The 26,048-nt window shown below is 33.5% G+C and overlaps 1 protein-coding gene across 1 annotated transcript in view; it reads left to right on the top strand.

Annotated features, from left to right (window-relative positions):
* LOC118197423 (uncharacterized) overlaps positions 1 to 26,048 on the top strand; it is a 235,726-nt gene that overhangs the window by 133,369 nt on the left and 76,309 nt on the right. The window contains exons 41-51 of the mRNA XM_085820180.1: positions 1,728 to 1,929; positions 2,489 to 2,623; positions 2,783 to 2,925; positions 3,938 to 4,054; positions 5,059 to 5,290; positions 6,991 to 7,135; positions 10,503 to 10,682; positions 15,907 to 16,021; positions 20,417 to 20,607; positions 22,771 to 22,909; positions 23,014 to 23,218. Of these exons, the coding sequence (XP_085676306.1) occupies positions 1,728 to 1,929; positions 2,489 to 2,623; positions 2,783 to 2,925; positions 3,938 to 4,054; positions 5,059 to 5,290; positions 6,991 to 7,135; positions 10,503 to 10,682; positions 15,907 to 16,021; positions 20,417 to 20,607; positions 22,771 to 22,909; positions 23,014 to 23,218 (1,804 nt within the window). The remainder of the gene's footprint in view (positions 1 to 1,727; positions 1,930 to 2,488; positions 2,624 to 2,782; positions 2,926 to 3,937; positions 4,055 to 5,058; positions 5,291 to 6,990; positions 7,136 to 10,502; positions 10,683 to 15,906; positions 16,022 to 20,416; positions 20,608 to 22,770; positions 22,910 to 23,013; positions 23,219 to 26,048) is intronic.

Raw genomic sequence — 26,048 nt, 5'->3', positions numbered from 1 at the left:
GATATAATAATATCATAATATAGGAAACAACGGTGGCCACAATAAAGGCCTTAGTAGTGGCTAGTACCTATAAACTGCTAGAGCCCGCCATTAGAACAAAAAAAAAATTTTTTTTTTCGTAAATATCCCTCTATTCTACTTGATTGAAAAGCGCTTTCAGTGACAGTAAAAGGTGTGAGAACATCTGATCTTGCCTCCATCAGTTATCTCCTTTTGCCAAAATTAAAGGGGTTTTGGGCTGAAAATCCTTTACTGAAGCATTTTTCAATGTACTGGCGGCAGACATATATGCGAAAGATACATACAAATCAGTTCCTCTATACATTGCTGCTCTATAAAACAAAAATATAAGGTATTTATTTTAATAACAAATATTTCTTTGCCTTATTACCAATTAAATACTATTTACTACAGATGTTAAGTAAAATTCGAAAAGTCGAAAATATTTTCCAGTTCTTTTGAGTCGGTGTCATTTGTCACAATTTCGGTAGTCCAAGTGATATTTCAAACTTTCTTTTGTAGTACATTTAAAGGTTGAGTCGCATAATACTCAAAGATTTATAGTTGTTCAATTTAATACCTTGTTTATTATTTGTTTTCAAACATTTTATTACTTCGCGTTAATTAATAAAATTGGCCATGCCATAAATTTCTATGATCTCAATCTTCAGAGTTTGTATAAATTTCAGAAGTTAATACACAGATTTCTTATTCCTAAATTATTCCCAATTGTCCAATGTTTTCGATACTATCTTAAGAAAATTGAGAATATTCACAACTGAACAAAACCGTCAAAAACAAATGATAATTTCTCTAGTGCTGAACTTTGGATTAATTTTTAGTAAGCCACGGGTCATCAGTGGCCTTTGGATTTTACGGTCACTAGTGTGTTTTGTTTTAATGTCTGTTTTAAGAACTGCAAATTTATTGATCTACCTTATAACAGTAACTAGTGGGTTGATTGCCAGTGTCTGTCAACCTACATATCATCGATGACAAATGCTTTGCTACTTACCTGTGTTCATCAATTTAATTTTGCTTTAAAAATACATTTTAAATTTACTGCATTGCTTCACACGGTTGACCATTAATGTTGTTATCAACCATGGGCTATCCATCGTCGGCTACTTGCACGAGCAAAATCAATATCGTTCTATTTAATATTATTTTAAAATTATATTGCACCATCCCATTCCAATAAATGTCAAGCATTAGGTTCACTGGTGATCACAGATGACAGGTCACTTTCCTTTCAATTGCATTTTAGTTATCTAACTAACTAATAAAATTTTAAATACATTTTGTTACAGTGTGTCCAAATGATAATTTTTATGAGCATGTTTGTTAACAAAAAGATGTTCCTAACGTTATTTATTACATACCTGTTACAAATTTCTTTTCTTTCTTTCCTAAACTACCCAAAAATGATTACCAGATTTACAAGAAACTATTCTTGCGGATAAGTAGTACAAATTTCGTGTAAAGTTAAAAAAAAGAAATCGTGTTAGTTGATTAATCATTTGCTTAAAGCCAGAAACAGTATCTGTTTACTCAAGTGCATTAAATATTACGTATATAAAATCCCCATCAAGTGTTTTTAATGGGGATTTTATATACGTATTTATATACCACTTTTTATATACCACTTTTTATTTTATATACCACTTTTCTGTTTTATTAAATAAACTCCTGATATGATTCTATAAATATATTGTTTTTCCGAAAAGTTTGGATCCCTAGGAGTGGAAGGTGTTCTTCGCGAGGCTGATGTCAATTCTGTAGAAGCTGAAAGGACACTAGAAGTTCTCTCCAGTGCACCAGAAGTGGTTAATAAGCTAACTAATCATTTGGAAACTGTTACAACGATGATGCATCCTGAAGTGAGAGAACTATTCCAGAAGTTGGATGAAGGAACCGACTGGTTGGCAAGTGAGTAGAATTTCCCTTTAGCCACGAAAATAATTTGACTTATTTACATTGTCAGCATTTTGTATTAAAAATCATCCTATTTGAAATAATTTGTACTAGTTGCATTTCTTCCAGTCTACTCAAGTTTCTGTCTGTGACGATAGAAACTTCCTTAAGCAGTTTTTCCAAACTTTTGGAGCGCTGCATTATATTTCGTTATGCTACCATACGTTTATCATCCATTCTTCTTCACAAATTTTGAAGTGCACGAAATGTAGCACACGACACATGCGAATAGCGACCACTAGCTGTGTCGTGTGACCGTGTGACCACGACACATGCGAATAGCCGCTGAAATTCTTCTGATTAGAAGCAAATCAAAAACAATAAATCGTCAGCATTAGGGTTTATAATAGATGTTGGAAATTTTAATTTTGAGCTGTATTTACTAATGGACATTTTGCTTAAACAAATGCAGCACACAAATTATAAATATGAAAAAGGATAAATTTATTTTCTCTAAGGTAAACTTTAATACAAATGTATTTTATTTTAAGTAGATTAATTTGTGTTTTTTCAGCTCCTGAAGCTTTATCCATTGGAGGACAAATTCTGTGTGGAAAACCACTGACGTCTCTGAGTCGAAAATTTTCCTTGTTGGCTCCTGAGGATACTGAGAATAAAATCGAAGAGAAGGAAGTGCTAAGACTGCCAAGTATGTTTTTTTTTTTTTTTTAATTTGCATTGTATTCCCATTCCTTTTGGGCATCTTTACTAGTCAGACTCATGTGAAAAATTTGAATATAAGGAAATTATTGGGGGAACATGGAAGGTTTTTATTAATGGTATCTTTTCTTTTCTTTTAAAATAATAGCTGAATTTTGCCGCCATGGGTACAAAGAAATTATGAAGATGAGGGGAGGTGCCATCTTGTGGGGCTTTTTGAAACCTCTTTTCAGAGGCAAAATATTGTATTCTCCAAAGAATTTTCCTCCAGCGATTACCATCATTTCTAAGGTAACTCTAGTCTGTTACTTTTATTAAAATATGTAATTTACTTCTCTATTGTCACTGGGAGCGCGGAAAATCCGTTCCATGCATGTTCATTTTTTCAGCCTTCAAAAATACGTTTTATGTACTCCTGCGGTTTCACTTCTTTTTCAAACATGGATGTATCTGGAACAGGACAAAAATTGTTTATTGTTTTAAAACTTTAATTAGTAAATTTCGAAATGTAAAATCAAGCGGTGAACAATATAAACACAGAAGGCTCTGCATTGAGAAATATAGCTGTTAGAAACATAATATTTTTCAAAATGTCACACGAAAATGATTGTACATAAGTAAGAGTATCATAACACAAAGTTGTTTTTCTTCGCAAAAAAAAATATTAGTTTTCTTTTGAGGTAAAATAAAATTATGGATTTGGTAGCACCGATTTAAAAAAAAAAGTGAGTGAAACACAAATTAACATTTTTGCGTCGGGGAAAGGAAAAAAAAAGAAGAAACATATTCCTTTTGCTTCTAGCTTTTCATATATTTTATTAGCTATTACAAATAGAAAGTAGACGCTATGAGAAACAGTTCCTTTTTTCTAAGAAAAAACGCTGACAGCAATATTAGAATTCTAACTATCTGGATCGCTTGGTCCTCTACTTATGCCTATTAATCTTGTTAATTTTTCTACGCATCTCCCTAGAGTGCTTATCAAAAACTGACTGCCATGAGAGGCTAAAAGTGCGGAAGGCTTGTCTCCGTCGCCCCACCCCCAAGGGTGCGGGTGATATTCTAGTCACTTCTTGTACTGCACCAAGGACAACGTTCTTGGTATGTTCAACATGCTTAGAGAGCATTAACATTCAGCCATAGAGAAATATTACATGTTTTCAAATTATTATTAAACATGTGATACGCATTTTTGATAAGCTATCAAATTAACCGAAAGCCACGATGTTGATTGACTAAAATACTTTTTCTTTAACTTGATACAGTATTGCTTTCAGTTCTTTATTTTCATAAAAATTTTTAGGTGAATGAAACTCTGAAATTGCTCGAAGATCAGATGAGATTCGTTAAAGCTGCAGCGGAGGGTTCCACGGGTTTGCACTATCTGCAGCGAAAGAATGAAACGCTGATTTCATTACAGGTAATACAGTAAAGCTTAATTAAATTTTCTTCTTGTCGGATTCTTTTAAATTCAATCATCACATCACGTTGATGGCTCTCTCGACTAAAAGAACAGCGAATTAATAACAGTTTGTCTCAGTCAATCATGATACGTATATTGTCGCGATATTTATGTATCAGAAAACAATGATAGTTAATTTTCTGAATTTCAGATGAACGGTGACTACAGTAGTCTCAGGATCAGTGAGAAGTAAAGTAGTAGGTGGTATCGAATTTGCTCTTCGCTCTTGTGCCACATTATCATCAACAATGCAAGAGATAAATAAGTGCGTTTTATGATAGCATGTTTGCATTACACGAGCTTTAAGGTTCTTCTTAATGAAACGCTGTTATAAAAATTATTGTCTTTTTTGGCTTGATATATATAGATATCATGTCTAAACTTAATAGAAATAGCCTTATTATGTGCTGCATTAAATTAGACTAAACTTTTATTATAGTGATTCTATATTTTTCCGCGAAAATCTGTTAAGTAATCCAAATAAAGCACACTTTCGGTTTATCATATACAGTCAGAATCTAATACGCTGTTTTCTAAATCATGATTGATGCATCATATATGCATATACGAATTTTAAATACTAAATCTGAGAAGTTTTGGTTTATATCAGAAAATATTTTTTCTCGAAAATCTGTTCAGAACTTTAAGAAAAATATCATTTCTTTTTTATCAATTTTAGCCAAAATCTAATGTGTTGTTCTTGTTGATATAAAAATCTTAAACATTAAAATTTAAAAGTTTTGGATTGTATTATAATCCATTTTATAGATTAGACACAAAATTAGATCAGTGTGTGCGATATAACAATACTAAGACCTGTCGAAGAATGCCAAGTTACAATACTATAAAATACTATAAAATCAATTAAAGTTGAAAACAAAGAAACTTTGCCAAACTTTTCTGTAATGTTAGCTTCTGAAAATGCGTTTACTTGTGTGAGTAATTTTGTTTCCTTTTCACAGAAATTCCTAGCTTCCAAACCAGTATCAAAACTTCTAGGATCTCCCAGTTGGGGAGCTGCACTCTCCTGGCTAGAGGCCCCAAAGTCTACCGGCCGCTCTTTATTGCATCTGGTGGAATTAGTAGGCAACGTGACTCAGTGTATAAGCCTCAACAGATTTCTTGGTTTCGATACAGAGGAGGAACTGGAGGCTGCTGCTGCTACCCTGCACGATCGGAGAGAATTCATAGCGGGTATGTTAATCTCTTGCGAATTATGAGCAAAATATGTATATAGCAAAAATATTCATTACTAATAATTTGAACGAATTTTGTAATATTTTGTTCAGGAAAGCATGCAAAACTGGAAACTCAAAGCATTTTATCAACTTTTGAAACTAACATAGAATTTTTTTTTTAAAATTAAAAATTCTGTATATCTAAGAATTTCGAAGTTGGACGTTTTTAGTTGAATGCGCTCTAAAATATCAAAAAATTTACAATTTTTTTTAAATAAATATTTTTTAACCTTTTACAGTATTCTTAATCATATGTGATTAAAAATAAAATTGTGAAGTTTTCAACAGTTATCGATTTTAAACAAGCAAACAAGACTGATATAAATTAAATGTAATTACTCTTATACATGTCCTTTCTATGTCATTACCTCCATTGCATTAATATCGCAATAAATTACTATCATGGTATCCAGACGTTTTTATTTGCAATCACATAAAACCAAGAATGTCATGTTAGCGAAAAAGGTTAATTTTTACGTTTTAGCGCATTTAATACGAAACTTCAAATTTAAAGTTTCTCCCTCCCCCCGAAACTTTCATAAATACTTTCATAAATTTAAGCTTTCCTTCCCTATTCGTGATTTTCAGGTATAAAAGGGTTAGAAAATTACAAAATGAAATTGACGAAAGGCATAAGTTTTAGACTGCGTTACTAAATGTTAGTATATTTTACGCCAGAATTATATTATAAAGAGTTGAGCTTGGATCATACGTTATAAAGCAAATTAAATGAAAAAATCAAAATGGTGGCGACACGCAGCGCCAAAACCTCCCGCAAACTCCCGATATGTGTTAATGAGAATCTTCCTATTACCATTATTCTAAACAAGTAGCTACGAATTAGAAAAATCTTGGCCTTTGAATGTAAGAAAATTTGTGGCCAGTTAGAGTAGCAACGACGCTCGTGATGTCATATTTCTATCAAAATTTTCCAATCTATCCTACGTAAGAGAACACACAATTAATTACAATCAATTAATTGTATTTTCTCTTAAGTAGGATAGCATGCAATTAATTATTTTATTTTATTTAAATTCGATTTAAAAATCTGTCATTGTTACCAATCACTGCTGTTAACAAATCATCGACTGATTTTACAAATATCATCTTAAATTTGTAAATTAGATTAGAGATAACGACTAAACTTCTTTTGAAAGCATTTTTTATCTGTCTAGATTAAAGTCTAGATTCTCTTTTGACTAATAAGCAAGAATATGTGCGAAAAGTGCATAAAATATTACTTCAACGTTAAATATAGAAATATCTACTGAATCTTAGAAAAAGTCATAAAAACCAACTTCAAAAATATGAAACATATATGTAATCACAGGAAGCCTCTGCATACTTCGTTTTGCGATACTTCAAGAATTTTAAGAAACCGTTAAAAGTGATAGCATAGAAATAACATTTATACCAATGGTCACATTATATTCATCTACATCATTTTATGAGATTTTTTTCTTAAGTCTGTGGCTGTTAACAATCCAACGATTTTATTTTCTATCAAAGGTGGCAAAGAACGTCGTGATAAAAAAATTACCTTTTAAAATACACTTAACTAATACATGTATCTTAAAACATATATTTAATGTATTTCATTTTTATCAATGTAATTATTGAAAACTTTAAACATCTAATAGACAAATATCTTTCCAGCGATTGTGTTTCAGAACGAAAGGGAGTTTAAATTGAAGAAAAGATGGACAGACAAGCCATACAGAAGTGATATGCCCAAAGACATTTTGTACAAGATCCGTATGGACATTGATAATGTGCCAACAACCGAATACATCAAGTACAGGTATGCTTACAACATATTGCTAGCAGTGTTACCCAATTTCTCTTCGAGAAAATATGGTAGCATCGGCGAAAACAAAGCTGCACGAACTAAATTACAATATATTTAAACTTTCCTATAGTTTTTACGATTGTCATTTATCGATTAGTCAAATCTAAAACATTTAAGTATTCTTTCTAATAACAAACCGTTCAAAAATTTCTTTCAAATTCTTGTAGTGACTCAATTACAGAACAATTTAAAATCCATATTTTATATTTTGTTGCATGAACAGTTTCCTTAAAATTAACTGTCTTATCTAGAGGAATTTTTGAGATGTAAGAGACCACTATGTGTATGTTCAGTACAGAAAAAGTAACACTCTTAAGTAGAATGCTTATTTTATAGGTCAAACAGCATGCTTTGAAATTGTTTGAAAGGAACGTTAATTGTTTTACTTCATATTATATTTGTGTAGATCTTGTAGATCTTATAAATAATGCTTTGGAACTAATTTCAAGCAGCTGAAAATTTCGATTTAATTAGCTGAAAATTTCGAAAATTTAAAAGATATTAATTTTTAATTCGATATGCATAATAATAATTTAATACGATTCATCGATTTAGTTTCAGATTTGAAAGTCAATTGATACGTCTTCCCCCTTTACGCAATTAATTGATTTAACACGTGCTTTTTTATGCTGCGAGAAGTTTTTTGTGGCCAATTTTCAGGTAACAGAGCAATATATAAAAGAGGCAAATGTTGCATTGAGAAAACACCGTGCAAGACCCAAATATTAGAAATTCGGCATTTTTCAGTAAAATGTAAAGAAACGCTATCCTTTTTGATCCCAAAATTAATTTTAGAAACTATTGCCTTTTATTGTATAATATGTTAAACTTGCAGGAGATTTCAATAAAGCAATGCAATTATCTTTTTGTCGTAATTTCAGTAAAAACTGTATGTAAGTACGATGACCGTTCCCATTAAAAGAAAAGAAAATATTTTTACTTATACTTTCTGTTCTCATTTGAAATCTAAAACTGAAGAATGGAATGAGAAAGCTCACTGCTAAAAAAATTTGATCTATATTTCAATCACGGAGGGCATGTTAAGAAAATTTTTATTTGATGTTGATACGTACATAAAACAAAGTTTCGAAGTCCTTCGAAACATTATAATCGGTAACCAGCTAACGATCGTGAGAAGATAAAATGTCGACTACTATTTAAGCATTTTTTTTACTATTCAAAGAAACTGTACAATTTTCAGTTACTGTAGGAACTCAGTCCTGTCAAAATAAAACTAATAGAATTAATTATGAAAGAAACTAGAAAAGAACGAACGGAGAATGAGAAGAATCTGGAGCAATCGATGCCATCGTGCAAAATTTAAAAGATTTTAAATTTATTTACCACACCCATGTCGCATAACCAGATCTCAGAGTATAGTCATTTAGGAAAACATGAGACATTTAACTTATATTTTAAATTTAATTGCTCTGTTATAGATTCATAAGCCAGTGGTCACGAGAAATGTTTAAGCTCTTGCGCTGACGAGACTGCCTTTAATTGTTCGTCCTATTCATTTTATATAGAGAAAAATGCTTAAAGGTTACTGAAAGGCAGACACGTTGTTTAAAATTGTGTGCTGACCATGCCCTCACTGTAAAAGATTGTCCTTAGTCTTTGTATATGTAATTTTCAGTAAGGTCATAATTACGTAGATTACTTGTAAGTTCATGCTGGAATTTGTCCAATGAGAGAAAGAAGTGCAATCCTTAAGATGAATTATTCAATCGTAATCTAATTTAAAAGTAATAAAATACTTCTTAATAACTTAAATATATCTTTATTTTTTAAATAATGTTACTAACTGCTTAACGTACATTTAATTTATAATATATGCCCAACAGATAATTTTTATAAATATTTGCAACTTTATTGTCTATAATGAAAGATGTTTCTAACGTCGCATCTTAAGTAGCTAGTAAAGAATGATTTAAATTAAACATTTCGAACGAAATCTCTTATTATTTTCAACGAGAATTTTGCGTCCTAACAAAATTTAAAGCATTGCTTCTTTATGGGAATTTGCAAGCGCAGGACGATGCCTTTTTTTAAAATTAAATAATGAACAGATCTCCATATTGCGTTATTTTGTTTGCGATAAAATAATATTCCAGCAATTCTTGTGCCTTCGATTTCACTCTGTCATTTTAAATAGCTCATTTACAGTATATGTTCTATATCTCTTACTTCTGGGGAATAAACTCTTAAAAGTATTTTATGTTAATTAACCAATTATTATGATTCGAAACCTTGGTTTGCAGGTTATGTTCTATTTCCAGCTTTACCAGACATTATTTCAGCTTTAGCCATTTTGCTAGCCAATAAAAAATACTGAGCCAGCTCAAATGAGCCAATTTATGAATCTGGAAGCAAATTCTTGACTCTGAATTTCAACTTTGTTATTTTCAGTTTATAAAAGTGGTAAAGGTTACTTATACGTACTAGTAGTCCCTTCTGTTTAATTTGAAGATTTAAAAACCTGAAAGGTTTCAGATTTTAAATTACGTCCAAAGGGGCTTTTTTTAACGTTTTGTGTGTTACTTTTATTTATTAAAGATCATGTTCTTTGCACTTAAACCGAAAAATTCAGTTCAGTAGCAATGTCGCAAAATAATTTTAAAATGAGCCTATCTTTAGAATTTCCGATACACAGTTCCGCGCCCGCTGGAAATAAAAAGATTCCCCCCACCCCCGCCGCAGAGTGTTGCCATTGCTCGCTTTTAAATCGTTGAGTTTGTTACTCAAAAATTCGTTAAAGTTTTACAAAATATGAAATCGATAATAAACCAAATTCCAAATTTCAAATTTGGTCTTCCACATGCCCATATTCGTAGGAAGATTGCGTCATTCAAAATTCCCTAGCTCTATGTACCGTTCTTCTATCACAGTGCGAGAAATAAACATACATTTATGCAGATTTTTCATTATTTAATTTCTTCAAATATAATGCAAGACTCTAACATTTGGTGGCCACAGTTTGAAAAGTGAAACGGACATTTATAGCGATTCAACGCAAAATCGCAAAACGAAAACAATAGTCCTTCAGGGGCAAAGCCCCTTTGGACTAGTAAACTGTTTACTTTAACCTTCTCATGGGACTTTGTCACATTAATTCAGACGGATTCGCTTCTCAGTGTAGCAGGGTCTGAAGGATATTGAATAATGTAATTATTCCAAATGTTTGTTGCATTCGTTTAACGTGCTAAATAAAGAATTTTATTCGTTAAATCAGTTATTTTTTCCAAAACATTTCAAACGGTATCCATAAAATATTAAACATACCTCCACATCAGATAAATAAAAACGTAACTCCTTTTAGGTGGTGGCGACCGTATCCTTACGACGACTTTTTTGAAGACCTACGTTATTTCCGAGGTTTTCTCCAGTTGCAAGACACTGTAGATACTGCTATCATGCAATTACAGACGAACTCGGATGGTCCTCAAAATGTGAAGAAATATTTGCAGCAATTTCCCTATCCTTGTCACCAGAGGGACAAGTAAGTTGATTGTTTCTGCATTATCTCTTTGCGTGGCTTTGGTTCTTTCAGTATGTTCAATGAAACAGCCTTAGCCACTAGTATGAGAACAAATTATAATCTATGCCTTACAATACAATTGTGCTACAGTAATTGCTTGTTATATTTTCCGAGATGATCACGACTGTGTAAAATGGCCTATCATATACATTCTGAAAATAAATTTAAAGAATTTTCATATATGATCTACGATCTCTAGAACTACTTGAGAGATTTTAATAAAATTTTGTGTGAACATAGTTTGATATAATAAAAACAAAATAAACATTCAACAGTTATAATAGACACACATGTTCGTGTGTAACACTCATGGGAGTCTGAAAGTCTAAAGCAGCGGTTGCAGAAGACACAAAAGAAAAGGGTTAATAGGGGGTAGGGTCCCCTCTTACATCCATACAGGCCTCGCAGCGTGATGTCATACTAGAAATAAGGTAGTTTATCAGTGCCTGTGGCAATTGGTCCCACTCATTCAACAACGCTGTTTTCAGTTCTTGAATAGTTCTTGGAGGGGGTTGCGAGTTGCAATTGCCCTCCCCAGAGCGTCTCAGACATGCTGTATAGCGTTGAGGTCTGGAGACCTGGCTGGCCAATCCATCCGGCGAATATTCTTACTCTCGAGAAATTCGACCACCAGAAGAGCTCTATGTGGCCTCGCTTTATCGTCCTGTAAGATGAACTCGGGGCCCACTGCACCCCGGAAAAGGCGAACATAGGGCTCCAAGACCTCATCCCTATACCTCACACCAGTCACAGAGCCTCTGTTAAAGACGTGGAGAGGTGTGCGGCCATCCAACATGATGCCTGCCCAGACCATTACACCGCCAACGTCATAATTGTTGATTTCGTGGACATTGGAGAGTAGGTAGCGTGTCCCTGGCTCTCTCCATATGAACGTACAGCGAGAATCGGTGTTTAGGCTAAAACGGGACTCGTCGGTGAGTTGAGTTGAGTGCAGAATCTGGACACCCGTGCGGCTTACTAAGACTATTCGAGTCTAGTCCAGGTTCCGCAACTATCCGGGGCAACACCTCATGGGGCGTATAAGGGCATACATTGGTCCTGTATACATGCTTACATAGTTCATAACATATGCTTATAGTTACATAGTTCATAATATATGCTTACATAGTTACATAGTTCATAGTACATGCTTATATACAAGAAGTTCATAATACATAGATCTTTCATAATACTTGCTTACATAGTTCATACATATACATGCTTACATAGTGGATAGTTGCTTACATAGTTCATACTTGCTTACATAGTTCATAATATATTGAGCCTGTTACATAATACATACATAGTTCATAATAATTTTCATTGGCCATAGTACATACATGTTTCATAATATATTGAGCCTGTTACATAATAGATACATAGTTCATAATAATTTTCATTGGCCATAGTACATACATGTTTCATAATATATTGAGCCTGTTACATAATTCAGACATAGTTCATAATAATTTTCATTGGCCATAGTACATACATGTTTCATAATATATACAGTGGGCCGTAATACATACATGTTTCATAATATATACAATAAAAATGTAAAAAAAAAAAAAAAAAAAAAAAAAAAAAAAAAAAAAAAAAAAGATAGAAAGAGAGAAGAGATAGAAGAGAGATTGACAGGGAACTACTCCACACTGCAAAATCTGTTCCCAATTCCTCAAGTTTCTGCATTATCTTGCATATTTTGATGCGAAATGCTGGCTGTTTGATCAGATAACGCTTATGAGAAGTTGCCTGTTCTGGAAGCTGCACATGCCACTGTGCGGTTAGAGGGCATTGGGTCAAGTAATGGTCTGGTTTACCAATGCCTCCACAGACACAACTTTCGGTATTTGCAATTCCTCTCTCATAGTAATAGGAGGGGAAAGGCCCGTGCCCCGTCACAAATCTCGTTATTTGTGGGATGACTCGAGACGATCGAGCGAAACTTTATGGTAATATTCATAGGTCTTCCTGCTTTGTTCGGTAGAGTCCCATTCCCATTGCCACTGGTGCTGAGCTGCTGTCCTTGTCACTTTTTTAAGGTGAGACCACGGGAGTTTGGTAATTACGCATTGTGCATCGATATTGTGAGCTGCTTCTTTTGCTACCCTGTCGGCTTCCTCATTACCTTGAATGTGCCTTTATCCAAGATATGAGGATATTCATTGTCGACGAACGCTCCTTCAGCGTGTCCTGAATTTCCGCTATGATAGGAGAAGGATGTCTGGGATTTCGCAAGGCATATATGACCGAGAGGCTGTCTGTAAGAATATTAATAGTGGATCCTACTGGGGGCATGTTAACTCGATAGCTTTGCGAATCGCAATTGCTTCAGCCTGGTAAACTGAATTATCCTGTCCCATATGACCTTTCCATGTTATCAGCGTTTCCTTGTTCTTAGTTACTATAAGGCCACAGCCTACTTCTCCGTCAACTTTTGAACCATCCGTATAAACATAATATTGATCCTTTATGTCAGAGTCATCTTTCCACGATGTGTGGGCCGACTCCTTTTCCGTAGTTAGACGAATGGATGACATTTACTGACCTTATTTTTTAATGGAGGCTGTGCTGAGAGGTGGTGTGTGCTACAACCCCTTTTCCATGGTGTGAAGGATGGGTTGCATTTATGAGACGTTTTGTTTCATACTCCTCTGGATCATAGCATAACGGTCCAAAAGTAGTTCAGAGATGTAATTGGAGAACAGTCGTTACTGCTGCTTCTTGTGCTGCTCTAATATGTAATGGCAAAGGTCCCGCCAGTATTGTGACTGCCGTTGTCGATGAACTCGTCGGTGCACAGAACAGTCGCCTATTGCTCCGTGCTTCAATCTCTATGCTGCCTGCTCCATCCTAGTCTGACTCTCTTGTCCGCAGACGTGAGCGTGATCAAAATAGCCGCTCTTCTGGCAAACAACCCTCTCTCATTCAGTCTTTTGGAAACAGGCACCCTTGTTACACAGGTTCCTGTGGCTGCATACAGGTCCCGAGAGAGCTGAGAAGCTGTAGCCCCTCTGTTACGTCTCGCTAAAATGGACAAATAACAATCTTGTCTGGCCGTCATGGGTCTTGGACGACTTTGCCCAGACTTGCTCTCGATGGATCCAGTATCCTGGAACTGTTTCCATAAGTTACACACGACGCTGGGCGTTAAATTAAACTCTCTGCATATCTGGACTTGCGATTAGCCTGCCTCTAGCCTCCCCACAATTCGCTACCTCATTCCATCTTCTAAACATTGGTGGTTACTCATTTTTACTGTTCCGATGTGGATTTAATCGATTGCTGCAAGATAACACCAAGAAGTTCGCAAACGTGTGTTAGCGAACGCAATTCGTCTTACCCTCCACGCGCTTATAAAGCCTGCTTTTCTACGGTTCAGCCTACACACACGTGTACGCTTACGTACTTGCGGTACAAGATTTGCATTTTATCTAGAAGCAATGGTTTTTCCTTCAGTTCAGTTCTTTTCATGCAATTCTATAAAATATTCAAATTCTCTTAATTTATTTTACCAGTATAATAACAGCAGTATGATAACGGTATTCTGGGTGTTAATTAAGTGGTTTTTACATTATCGCTACAGTTATATCTGAAACCATATAACAATAGCCGTATAAACTATATTGTTACGAATTTGTTATTTAAAAAGCTAATGTAAGTTCGATTATAAATTAAATGGTTTTATTTCTCGCGCAGTGCAGCGCGTGACGAATATTAAAAGAAAGCTAAGCCGGAAAATTGAAAATACAAGAGCGCGTGCATTAAATAAATAAATATCTCTTTTTGATTTAGAGAAAGTACTAGAAAATTCTAGAGCGTGATTTATAAAATCTTATAAAAGGAGGAAAACATCCCAGTTCATGGTAGTTGTTTAGTTTGTTGTTGTTTAGAAAACTTCTCTTGTTGATTTTTGTTTAGAAAACTGCTCTTCTTGAAAGTCGTCGGTGCCTCCAAAAAATTGTTGCGTTCGTACGGGTTCGTTATGAAATGAATGCACAAGACCGATTAAAAATGAACAAAAATTTATTATTATCACAACAAAAATGCTTAAATTTTCTCAAATTATCATGCAGTATTGCAATATCTCACAGCAGTTATTTTTTAACTACTCAAATGTCCAATAGAACGTAATTCAAAACAGCTAAAGAAAGCTAATCCGCGAATTCGCTACAATCAACAAGAGCAGTTTTCTAAACAACAACAAACTATGCAACTACCACGAACTGAGATGTTTTCCTCCTTTTATAAGATTTTAAAAATCACGCGCTAGAATTTTCTAGTACTTTCTCGAAATCAAAAATAGATATTTCTTTATTTAATGCACTCGCTCTTGTATTTTCAATTTTCCGGCTTAGCTTTCTTTTAATATTCGTCACGCGCTGCACTGCGCGAGAAATAAAACCATTTAATTTATAATTGAAATAACATTAGCTTTTTAAATACCAAATTCGTAACAATATAAATACAAACTGACACGAATGATAGCGTCTGAGGAGAAATATTTTTCAAGATAGCTGTAAACGTTATTACTACTGGCTATGTAATTCAATGTACTGTGGTCCATTATCAAGTTACATGTATTATTTCAGAGCTGATGAAAACAATAAAGCTTCGAAGAATGTGTTATTATTTTCACTTCGCAAATTTTCCACCTGGGCAAAATGGAACCTGTTGCCACATTATTTATTAATGGTATTGGTCAAAACTTCATACGCATATGATCCAGAAAAGGAAATGCATAATTACGTTTTAGCAGTTATTTCCTCTGTTACGTTAGTTAAAAATTTTCATGTAGCATTCATTTAGGATGACATAATTTCATAGCAAAAACAGCCGTTTTAAATGGATGATTTTTATGTTTTTTATCTTGAGTTTCTGGGGACTCATAATTAAGAATTATTTCAGGTATTAAAAGTTAGCTGATTTATTTCTTTTTTGTATCATTTTATTACCTTTTTTAAATGTTTAACTATTTTTTAAATTTTTAAGAATTTTAATCCTAAATTTTTTTGAGGTGTTAGAATGTAATCTGAAGAATCTTCAGAATGCATTTTAGTATTAATGTTGACTGGAAAGGATGCTCCTCTATATATTGCGTATACCAAATGAGTGGATACGCGGCCACAACTGTACTTGAAAAGATACATTTTCAGCTGCCTTAGTAAGTTTTTTTCTCTTTTAGGTTTGGTACATTGCTGAAAGGTTCTATGCCAGCTGTCATGACTATTTCTTGGGTGTTCATCGTGGCTTTGCTGGTGCGTGAAAGGGTGCTCGATAGAGAGTTGGAATTAGATGAGGTAAGTTATCGATTTCTGGTCCAGTTATAAAATGTTCATTCTACCAATGCATGTGCATAGGTATCTAAATGGTGGATAATGTGTCCGTACATCAAAATATTCGGTTTGGATCAAATGTTTGGTCATAGTCAAATGTCAACGATGCTTTCAAGCTACGGTTTAGTTTCTCATTTATAACTAAATATCACATTTTTCATAAGCATCGTTGGGCTAGTACAAGGAGAGCTGCCCGAAACTTCTCGTTGTATTTGACACCAGTGGCCAGTTGAAACATTCCTGTGTAGTGTAGTGGGTTCCCGGAATGGAATGAATTTTAATAAAGTCAGGCATCTCAGTAAAAATTCAGTAGATCTCGTTTTTTTATGTATTATTATAGATTTTAATTCAAGGTTCAGATTCAAAATTGAGACGAAATATGATGAGGTTTGTAAATTTAACACCAAGAGACATAACCTAAAGACATTACAAGATAAAGAAAGAAATGCCTTAAGGAAATTAAAATGGACTCCTTAAGAAAAAAACTTCGCATCGGATATTCTATAAATTGCTTTAGAAATATTAACAGCCCATGGATTGGTATGATTCTGGAAATTAGAGGACTCAGTTGCCAAATCCTGATAGTGACGAACTAAAAAGGGGGGAACATTCATCACCTTTTTATTTCGGGCGCCACTGTAGGATCATTAGCTTTTTAATGGTGAAGACGCGAAAACTGTGCAATGTCCTCGCCGGGACTCGAACCTCGATCTCTCGAATACGCGCCGACTTTCGCTACCCTTTAGTTTGGGCGCCACTATAGAGTCATGAGGTTTTCTGAAGCGAGAGACGTGTAAAATATGCAATGCCTTTGCCGGGACTCGAACCTGGATCTCTCGAATATGCGACGAGTGTGCTGCCGTTATACCGTGAATGCGTCCTGGAAGGAAGGAAGAAATACCTTATAGTGTGCACTTTATTAATGCGTAAATTTGATTAGCAGCAAAATGCTGTTAAGAAGGTTTTTAAGAAGCTCAAGGTTCCTATTTTAAGTGGGAAGATTTATTAGAAGGAAAATGTTATTAAAAAAATTGGATAGGTAATGAACAGCTTACCCTCACCCCTCGAAATAGCGTCAAAAAGAAAAATTATGAACGTTTACAAACATAAGCTAATTCAGGCAGTCGTTTTCTTTTGGGTAGAACTAACTCATTGTAGTAGGAGGCTCCTGGATTTTGGAATCAGTAGGCAGCAGATGTGTAAACAAAGTAGCAAATGCTTATGGACTGATTTTTAGCTGCTAATTAAGTAGCATAAGTAACACTTAAATGTTCAGGCTATATTGATTGAAATTTCGCCCGAAATCATCCAAACATTTCATCTTCAGGTCACTTGAGTTAGAGACTATTTTCATGTATATCAATAGTTGATAGTTAGACATCAAAAGGAACTGTTCTCAACCTATTCAGAATTAATATAATTTTCCCTCATCGAAGAAAATATTAAAATGTTTTAAATGAAATTTTTGTATACGATCATTAAAATCTTACCAAATAGGCAGAATTTCCTAAAAGTGCACATTCTTCGCTCCATGTAATTAAAGTTCTTAGGTGGCAAAATGTTTTAAGTGGAACTTCCTATCCGAATAAGAGGTGTTTACACTTTAAGAGTTTTATTCTGGAATAGCAAAATTCTTAATCAGCCTATTACTGTACATGTGTGCATTCGTGTAAACATGGATCTAATTAGAAAAACTAATTTACAACTGAGAAGAAAAACCTTTGAAATGTATTTGTTAATAATTATTTTATTCTGTAAAACTTCGCAAAAAAAAATTGTATTGGCGGGGATTTTATATAAAACTTTACTTATTTCGAGAACGGCTAACATAAATCCCTCTTCTCCAGAAGAGGAAAACAATGTTGTGGAGACAGAGTAAAGAATCCTATAAATAGCCCAAATGAATAGGAGAGGCCAAAGAAGAAATGAACATAGGACCATTCATAATTTAAAAATAAAACGGAAAAATAAAAGTTAAGACATTAAAATTTTGGAAAATATGAGAAAAACGCATTCGAACTAATGTCATTAATTTCAGACAGGAAGGTTTTTGATAATGTTTAAAACTTCAAAGAAATCTTAATTCACCAACTTTTCTCAGCTCGCAATACTCGAAGTTTGATGGGTAATATTGTAAAGTCATCAGGTTTATTTCAGATCGGAAATAGAAAAATCTGCGATGCCCTTTGCCGGGATTTGACCTCCGGACTTCCCGACTGCTAGCCACAAGTGCTTCTAAATATTATAAGAATAAAATTCCTTACTCTTCCACTTAAAAGGCGACTGTGGAGGAGGTGACTTAATTACCCAATCCAAGCAGGGACTATTATCGTTCACCACGTTCGTGCGCCAATCTTTGTAAAGCTAAGATTTATTTCGAAACAAGAAACAGGAAAAATCAGCGATATCCTCCTCGGAATTAGAACTCCGAACCTCCCAACTGCTAAAAGCATGGGGTAAGGAAGGGGAAAATTACCTTGCAATAATAAAAGGAAAGGAAGTCAAAATTGTTATTAAAGGATCGGTTATGATTAGCTATTGGAAAAAAATTTAATTGCGAGATTTTTGTTGTTTAGTGCAAAATTTTAAAACTTTCAGACTTTCTTAGTTTGGCTGCTATATTGTCAAGTTACAGTGAAAACGGATACTATAAATTCCCTAAGAGTAAAATTCAGTAAAAAAGTCTTTAGGGACCAAAAAATGAACTTAACGAACTTTATGAATAGGTAAGAAAATAATCTGAAAGTTGAATTTATTAAGAATATAAGTAATCTTGTAACTGAAAAGAAAAAAAAAATTAAAAATAACTTTAAATAAAATAACTTTAAATAAAATAACTTTAAATTACGTCAAAATGGTCGTTTTTTTTTTTTTTTTTTTTTTTAGTCCAAAGGGGCTTTGTCCCTGAAGGACTATTGTTTTCATTTTGCGATTTTGCGTCGGACTCATAAACGTCGGTTCACTTTTCAAACTGTTGCCACAAAATGTTAGAGTCCTGCATTATATTTGAAGAAATTAAATAATGAAAAATCTGCATAAATGATTGTCTATTTCTCGCATTGTGATAAAACAATGGTACATAGAGCCATCGAATTTTGAATGACGAAATCCTACTGCGAATATGGGCATCTGAAATCCCAAATTTGGAATTTGTTTTATTATAGATTTTATATTTTGTAAAACTTTAACGAATTTTTGATTTACAAACTCAATGCTTTAAAAGCGAGAAATGGCAACGTTATATAGAAAAAAAAATACTTTTATCTCCAGCTCGTGAGACTGTGTATATCGGAAATTCTAAAGATATGCTTAATTTAACATTATTTTGCGATATTGCTCTTGAACTGAATTTTATGGTTTAAGTGCAAAGAACATAATATTTAATAAATAAAGGTAACACTCAAAACGTTAAAAAAACGCCCCTTTGGACGTAATTTAAAATCTGAAACATTTCAGATTTTTTTTTTTTTTTTTTTTTTTTTTTTTTTTTTTTTTTTACATTTTGTCTGTTACTCTTATTTATTAAATATCATGTTCTTCGCACTTAAACCATAAAATTCAGTTCAAGAGCAATATAGCAAAATAAAGTTAAATTGAGCATATCTTTAGAATTTCCGCTAGAGTCTCGCGCACTGGAGATAAAAAATTTTTTTTTTCTCTACGACGTTGCCATTGCTCACTTTGAAATCCTTGAGTTTGTTAATCAAAGTTTTACAAAATATGAAATTGATAATAAAACAAATTTCAAATTTGGGCTTCCGTTAGGATTACGTCATTCAAAACTCGAAGGTTCTATGTACCCTTGTTTTATCACAATGCTAGAAATATACATACATTTATGCAGATTTTTCATTATTTAATTTCTTCAAATATAATGCAGGACTCTAACATTTGGTGGCAACAGTTTGAAAAGTGAAACGGATATTTATAGTGAACTAACGCAAAATCGGAAAACGAAAACAATAGTCCTTCAGAGATAAAGCCCTTTTGGACTAAAAAAGAAATTAGCTGGAACAAGGTTCATGTGGTTGTTTCTAACAAGGGAGTGTCTTTAGGGATGGAAGAAGAGGATTTTTTAAAGGTTTTATCAACAACTGAGTAACGAAAGTCTCTGCCAATAGTAATAACATTAAAAAACTCAGTCCTTGAGTAAGAAAAATCATTAAGAAAAAACTTTGATAGCATGATAAAAATAACAAAAGGTACTTTCCCTTCAAGAGAAACCTATGTCAATTGCTTTAGAAATCTAATATAAAATCTATGTCTATCTAAGCCTTATTCTTTTGCATAATTATGTATTTTGTATTTCTCTCCTTGTGCGCGTTTATTTTACTTTGTTTTAATTTCTTTTCTTTTCAGACCCTTCGAGTCATGGGCTTGAAGGGTAGCGCTAGTTGGTTAGCCTGGTTTGTGACGGGCGTCTGCGTGCTCCTGGTTTCTGTGATTGGTATCGTCTTGGTCCTTAAATGGGGAGGAATCACGCCAAACTCAGACCCCATCATCCTGTTTCTTTTCGTTCTCGATTTTGCAATACTTCTGATAGCCTACTGGTAAGCTTACATAATTTTTATGGTGAGGCATGCAATGTTTTAATAGCAATTTATCGCTTATACAAGAATAAAGAACTTATTACACAACTATACCACTAAACTAAGAATGTATCTGAAACACATCTTGTTGAATTTTAAAATATTAATTGAAAATAAAAAACTTGAAGGTGTCGCTTTGTGAAAGAGACCTGGGCAATTCTAACTATTTAGTTAGATACCTACAAGTTGATTTCCCTTTTTGACAAAAAAAATCAACAAAGCTGCTGCTAAAAATGCAACAAACTAAGCTCCAGCTTCAACAAGTTATACTTCAGGAACGTATTAAAGTTATCAAGTACAACTAGGCTTCAGTCTTTGAGGTATCTATGGACTAAACTTTACAACATCATACTAACCCTAAGCTATACTTGAGGCCATCAAATATATCTTCGCAAACAGCCTTCAAATTTCAACTTCCGGAAGGGGGGTAAAGAAAGAAAGAAGAACGGAAATATCCTGGTCTAGGGAATACTGCCACACACGAGTATTTCCTAAAAACTCACCGTTTAGCTTAAATCCAAGAATCGTCAACTAATTCAGCTGCAGTCGAAGCACTGCCCCCCCCTCCGCCACACCTATACAGATTTGGTTATAGAAAAACAAATTAACACAGTTATGTTCAAGAAAATGCGGTAAATTATGCAACTACGATTTATCAGATCTCTTCGCTTGTCTAACCCTTCGAACCCATTTTCTGACTAGGGCTCGCAAAGCGATAGAAGAGATCTGGAAAAGCACGGAAATGTAACGATATACATATATGTCGAAATGCAGACACCCGTAGCCATAAAAACGCTCAATAACATTGTCTCTTATGCATTCTCTCTGTTTGCTTAATCGTTAAGTGTGTTAATTTAACCTATATGTTTCTAGGTACTTAAAATTTGGGATGTAATTATAATTTCATTGAATTGGCACCAGAGTAGTACGTTAATATGACGCACAATACAGAAGAATATCCTCTTCCCTTTGGAAGGATAACCTTGAACTCTTTAATTCCTCTTTATTTTAAACATATTGTAGTTAAATATAAATCACACTGAGTTGAATTCAGACACAAAAGAAGCTCGCTCTCATATCAGATTTATCAATTTGCAGATAGTTTGTTTAGTATGTGAAAGCAAGCGTTAGAAAACGGACGATTTCAATCTAGTAACCAGAAAATTAGCTAAGTAGTCCAATGTTTTTTGCAGCGGAATGGTTTATCAAATTATATAACTACTGCTTATGCCAGTTTAAAAGAAAATTTGGCTTCTTCTCATCAGAATAAATATTTTTAGATATTTCTTATAAGGCCAGTGAATAAAAGAGAAATATGTGGCAGTCAGAAATGTTTTAATTAACTAGCAGTTTCCCAAGAAACCGCCAGTTAGCGATTAAGCATTAAAGTTTACTATAATAAAACAGAATATGATCCAACTTGAAAGAAACAATTTCTTAATTATACGTGAAATTAAGAGTTCTGAAATTATGCTTAAATTTTTGTCTCACATTGTCTTAAGAGCTATTCGAGTTAATAATGTAAGATGAAATATTTTTTTGGCAAAATAATCTTTTGGCCCTTAATTGCCATAATTAAAATTTTGTCAGACTTTGCAATACGATTTCAGACATTAACATATTCAAGTAGAATTTTTTATTAAATACAAATATTCTAAAAATAATGACAAATTTAATTTTACTTAACCGTGATAAAGAATACAGAGTGCGTTAAATAACAAATTATTCCTCATCAAAGTACTTAATGTATTCCGTTATTAAGCATCTCTTATTAATTACAGTAAAGCTAATCAATTAACGTGTTTTTTTTTGTAATATGAGTTAGATATGTAATTTAAGACGTTAGATCGTGACTAAATCAATCGATTTCTTAAGCAGTTGCAATCTGAAGCAGAAATTAAACATCTTATGTCACATCAAATTCGAGTATTCTGGAAAGTATTAATTTTCAGGACCAGGAGGATGATAAATTAAAGATATTACATTTCAAACTTTCCACTAGCGTAATTGATAAATGCATGGTAGTTTAAAGTAATGAAACGGCCCGGAAGTTTTGAAACGTTTTCGCTAAAGAAGTTTCCAACGCAAAATTTTGTGAATAACCTGTGTTTGTTTATTTTTCAGTCAATTGATGAGTGCGTTCTTCACTAGAGCTACAACGGCTGCTTTGATGTCCGTGCTGTTGTACGTTTTGTCTTTCTTCCCTTTTCTATTATTTGTCACCTGGGAGTTAGATTTCCTGTATTGGCAGAAGCTATTATCTGTAAGTATATACAACTCTGAGATTTTGTAAGATTTAGAGCAATTTATGAAATTTAATGTTCATGATTATTGTTAAATGTTTGACAAACTGATTTTCTTTAACAGTGCGCACTAGTTTCCACCTCCTTCTGCTTTGGTTGCCTCTATCTGAACAGGTACGAAGACCAGGGACAAGGTGTGCAGTGGTCCAACTTATGGCACAGCCCCGTGGCTGATGATCGCATGAATTTTGGTACCACTCTTATGGCCATGGTTCTGTGCTCTCTGGGTTATTTCTTAATATCGTGGTATTTCACAAGAATATGGGCAGGTTAGTATCGCTGAGTGCATATTTTAAAATTATTTCTATTTAAATTTCTATCGGTTCCTTGTTTTAAATTCCTTGTTTTTCGTACGTAGTTCTTTTCGCCTCTAAATTCAACCTATAGCTGCTGTATTACTTTGTGTATTAGATGCTATAGCTCTGACAAATGGAAACGCTTTCATATAGATTTAGAACAAAACCTTTGGTAAACGCATCTGCTTCACTTAAATTTATGCCCGGCCATATTCATCAATATCTATCCTAATACTCTATACTAAGTATGCACACATATATGCATCTTAAAATGTATAGAAACCATTACGACAGTATATCAGTGACGTACCGTGATTAAAACGAAAAAGACTAAGTATAAAAAAACTTGTGTTCCTCTCCAAGATGACCAGATGACTACCAGCGTTTACTGATGATTCTAATTATCTGTGGAGATAGTAGGTTTAAAGAAAAAGTGAGGTTCAGTACCAAATTTTTTTTCTTTTTTTCATTCTCAAAATTGTTGGGCACCTTCGCATATGGTCGTGTTAGGCAGAAGATTAACATAAAAGGTTTGCTGCATTTTGTATATGAAAATAATGAGTACAATAATGCATAATGTGCTAAGGTAAATTTGTGAAAATCAGATGAGGAAGCGAAATCTGAAGTGATCTGCCCAATGAATAATATTTTCTGAATCTGATGAATATCATAAAAAAGTAATTTATTTTTTGTCTCAAAGGAACACAAAGCCAAAAAAAACAGACTACTTCTCAGCTTATATATCATTAAATCATTTCGAAACTGTAGAACATTTCACTTTGAAATGACGGGTATAATGTTTCATGAACACATGGATTATATCTAACTTTTATGATTATATCTCGTTTCTTTGGTATAATATTCCAAACTGAATGTCGCACAGGCGATCGAGACCACAAGGTTATGATACTGAGAGCTGATCTATGTCTTGCCAATAAAGTAGGTTCATAACTTCATTGCGCAAGCTCCTTGATGATCTCTTGTGTGGGGACTAATTCTTTGTTCTATCCCCGGCTACAAATTTTAAACTCAAAATAGCAATGTACTCTTAATTCTGTTATGTGCCACAAGAATAAATTCATAAACACTAATTAATCTATAGCACTAAAATTTAAATTAATTTAGCGTGTAAAAAGCGTGCGAAAATTAAATGCTACAGTCTGTTGGAAGTAATTAATAGCATGTCTAAGGTGAACAGATGAATATACTTGTAGAACAGGTGAAAACTATTTTGTTCTTATTCGCATACAGCCGAAGCAACCCAAGTACATAGAGAAAAGATTCGATTGCGTATTCGATGCGGTTGCGATTCTTGGCGATTGGGATTCGATACGATTGCGTAGATTCGGCATATGTTCTCAAAAGAAGTAAAATGATGTTTCTTTTAATGTTTTAAAATGCTAGATGAAAGTTTATTTATCAGTGTTTTTATTTTAAATGTTCGGATATCAATTCTATTGACTCAATTTTATTCTATTCAATTCTTATCTTCTCAATTCTATTGACAGCACACCACTGCAATATATCGGAAGAAAATTAACTCATATACTACATTGAACAGGAATTGTCTTCATATATTTGTTATACATGTATCCCTCAAAGCATCCTTAAATCCTAAAGATCTTTAAGATTCCATAAATAAGTGACATTTTCTTGATTATAATTCCAAAATAACGCCGTAATTTTGTGCCTTGAATCCTTTACTTCCAATTTACATCCAGCTCCCAATGTACATCCAGCCCAAAAGCAGACTTGTCAAGAGCTGGCCGAAATTTTAGAATGTAACGAATTGTAAAGCCATCTTTTATAAGTAATTTGACTCCCACAACCTTTAGAGGAATATATATAATTAAAATATACAGAATTCATAATATAAATTAAGCATCATGTACATCAATAGCTATTTTTTACACTTCATAAACTTTATTTTTATCATATAAAATCTAGCTTTTGGCAATTTTAATTGCCGAACTACTGAAGTATGATGTAGTCCGTTTCAAAACATAAACTATTAAGATTCACATGGGAAAGAAATTATATCGTTTAACTCTTTAGGAAATAGCAAGAAGCCGAGTACAAACTGCATGATAATTTTGGAATTATATTCAATGAAACATATCTTTTCTTGGCCTTTTCGATTCACAAGAGCTGGACAGCAAACATCCGCGAAGTCTCTTAGTTCAATCTAAGTTCAGATTCCGAAACCTCGTTGAGTATATGGGGTGGTTAGCTTCTGTTAAGCAAATAGACATCGAATGCTTTGTCTTAATTTGCATAATACAGTCATGGCCTTTACAAGAAATTAGGGCTGTGGTGCCGAAATTAGGGCATATGTAGAGATCATTAATATCAAACGGCATAAATGCACTTTTCTCTAAAATTTATTTAGGTGCAGCAAAGAGTAAGAAAGAAGCACTTATGTAGCAATGGAGACCTCTGACGCAGCCATAATGGTTTTTACCAGTTTTTTATTTAGGTTGGTTTGCTTGTTTCCTGTGGGGGTCAAATGTTGGAATCAATTATTGACGCACATCTGTCGATCCGATTTGGTTGGAATTTCTACAGTTACAGATTTGCGATGTTAATATAACATTTTGCAACAACAACATAATTTTTTATTTAATGTTGAAACAATTACTTTGTGAATTTTTGGTAAATATCCTTGCTTGACGATAAAACAAATCATTGCTGAATTTTAATATTAAAACCTTCAGTTTTATCGGAGCATGATTTTTTGAATAAAGGTTTGGGGAGTCCCTAACTTTAGCTTATCCATTTTTAGCGATTTTTCCAAATTCGAAAG

The sequence above is a fragment of the Stegodyphus dumicola genome, chromosome 7 (genome assembly GCF_044657685.1).
Source record: "Stegodyphus dumicola isolate Sdum_Otavi_A_Nest chromosome 7, ASM4465768v1".
Lineage (NCBI taxonomy): Eukaryota > Metazoa > Arthropoda > Arachnida > Araneae > Eresidae > Stegodyphus > Stegodyphus dumicola.
Note: the sequence above shows the minus strand (reverse complement) of the source record. Positions and strands in the feature narration are given on the sequence as shown.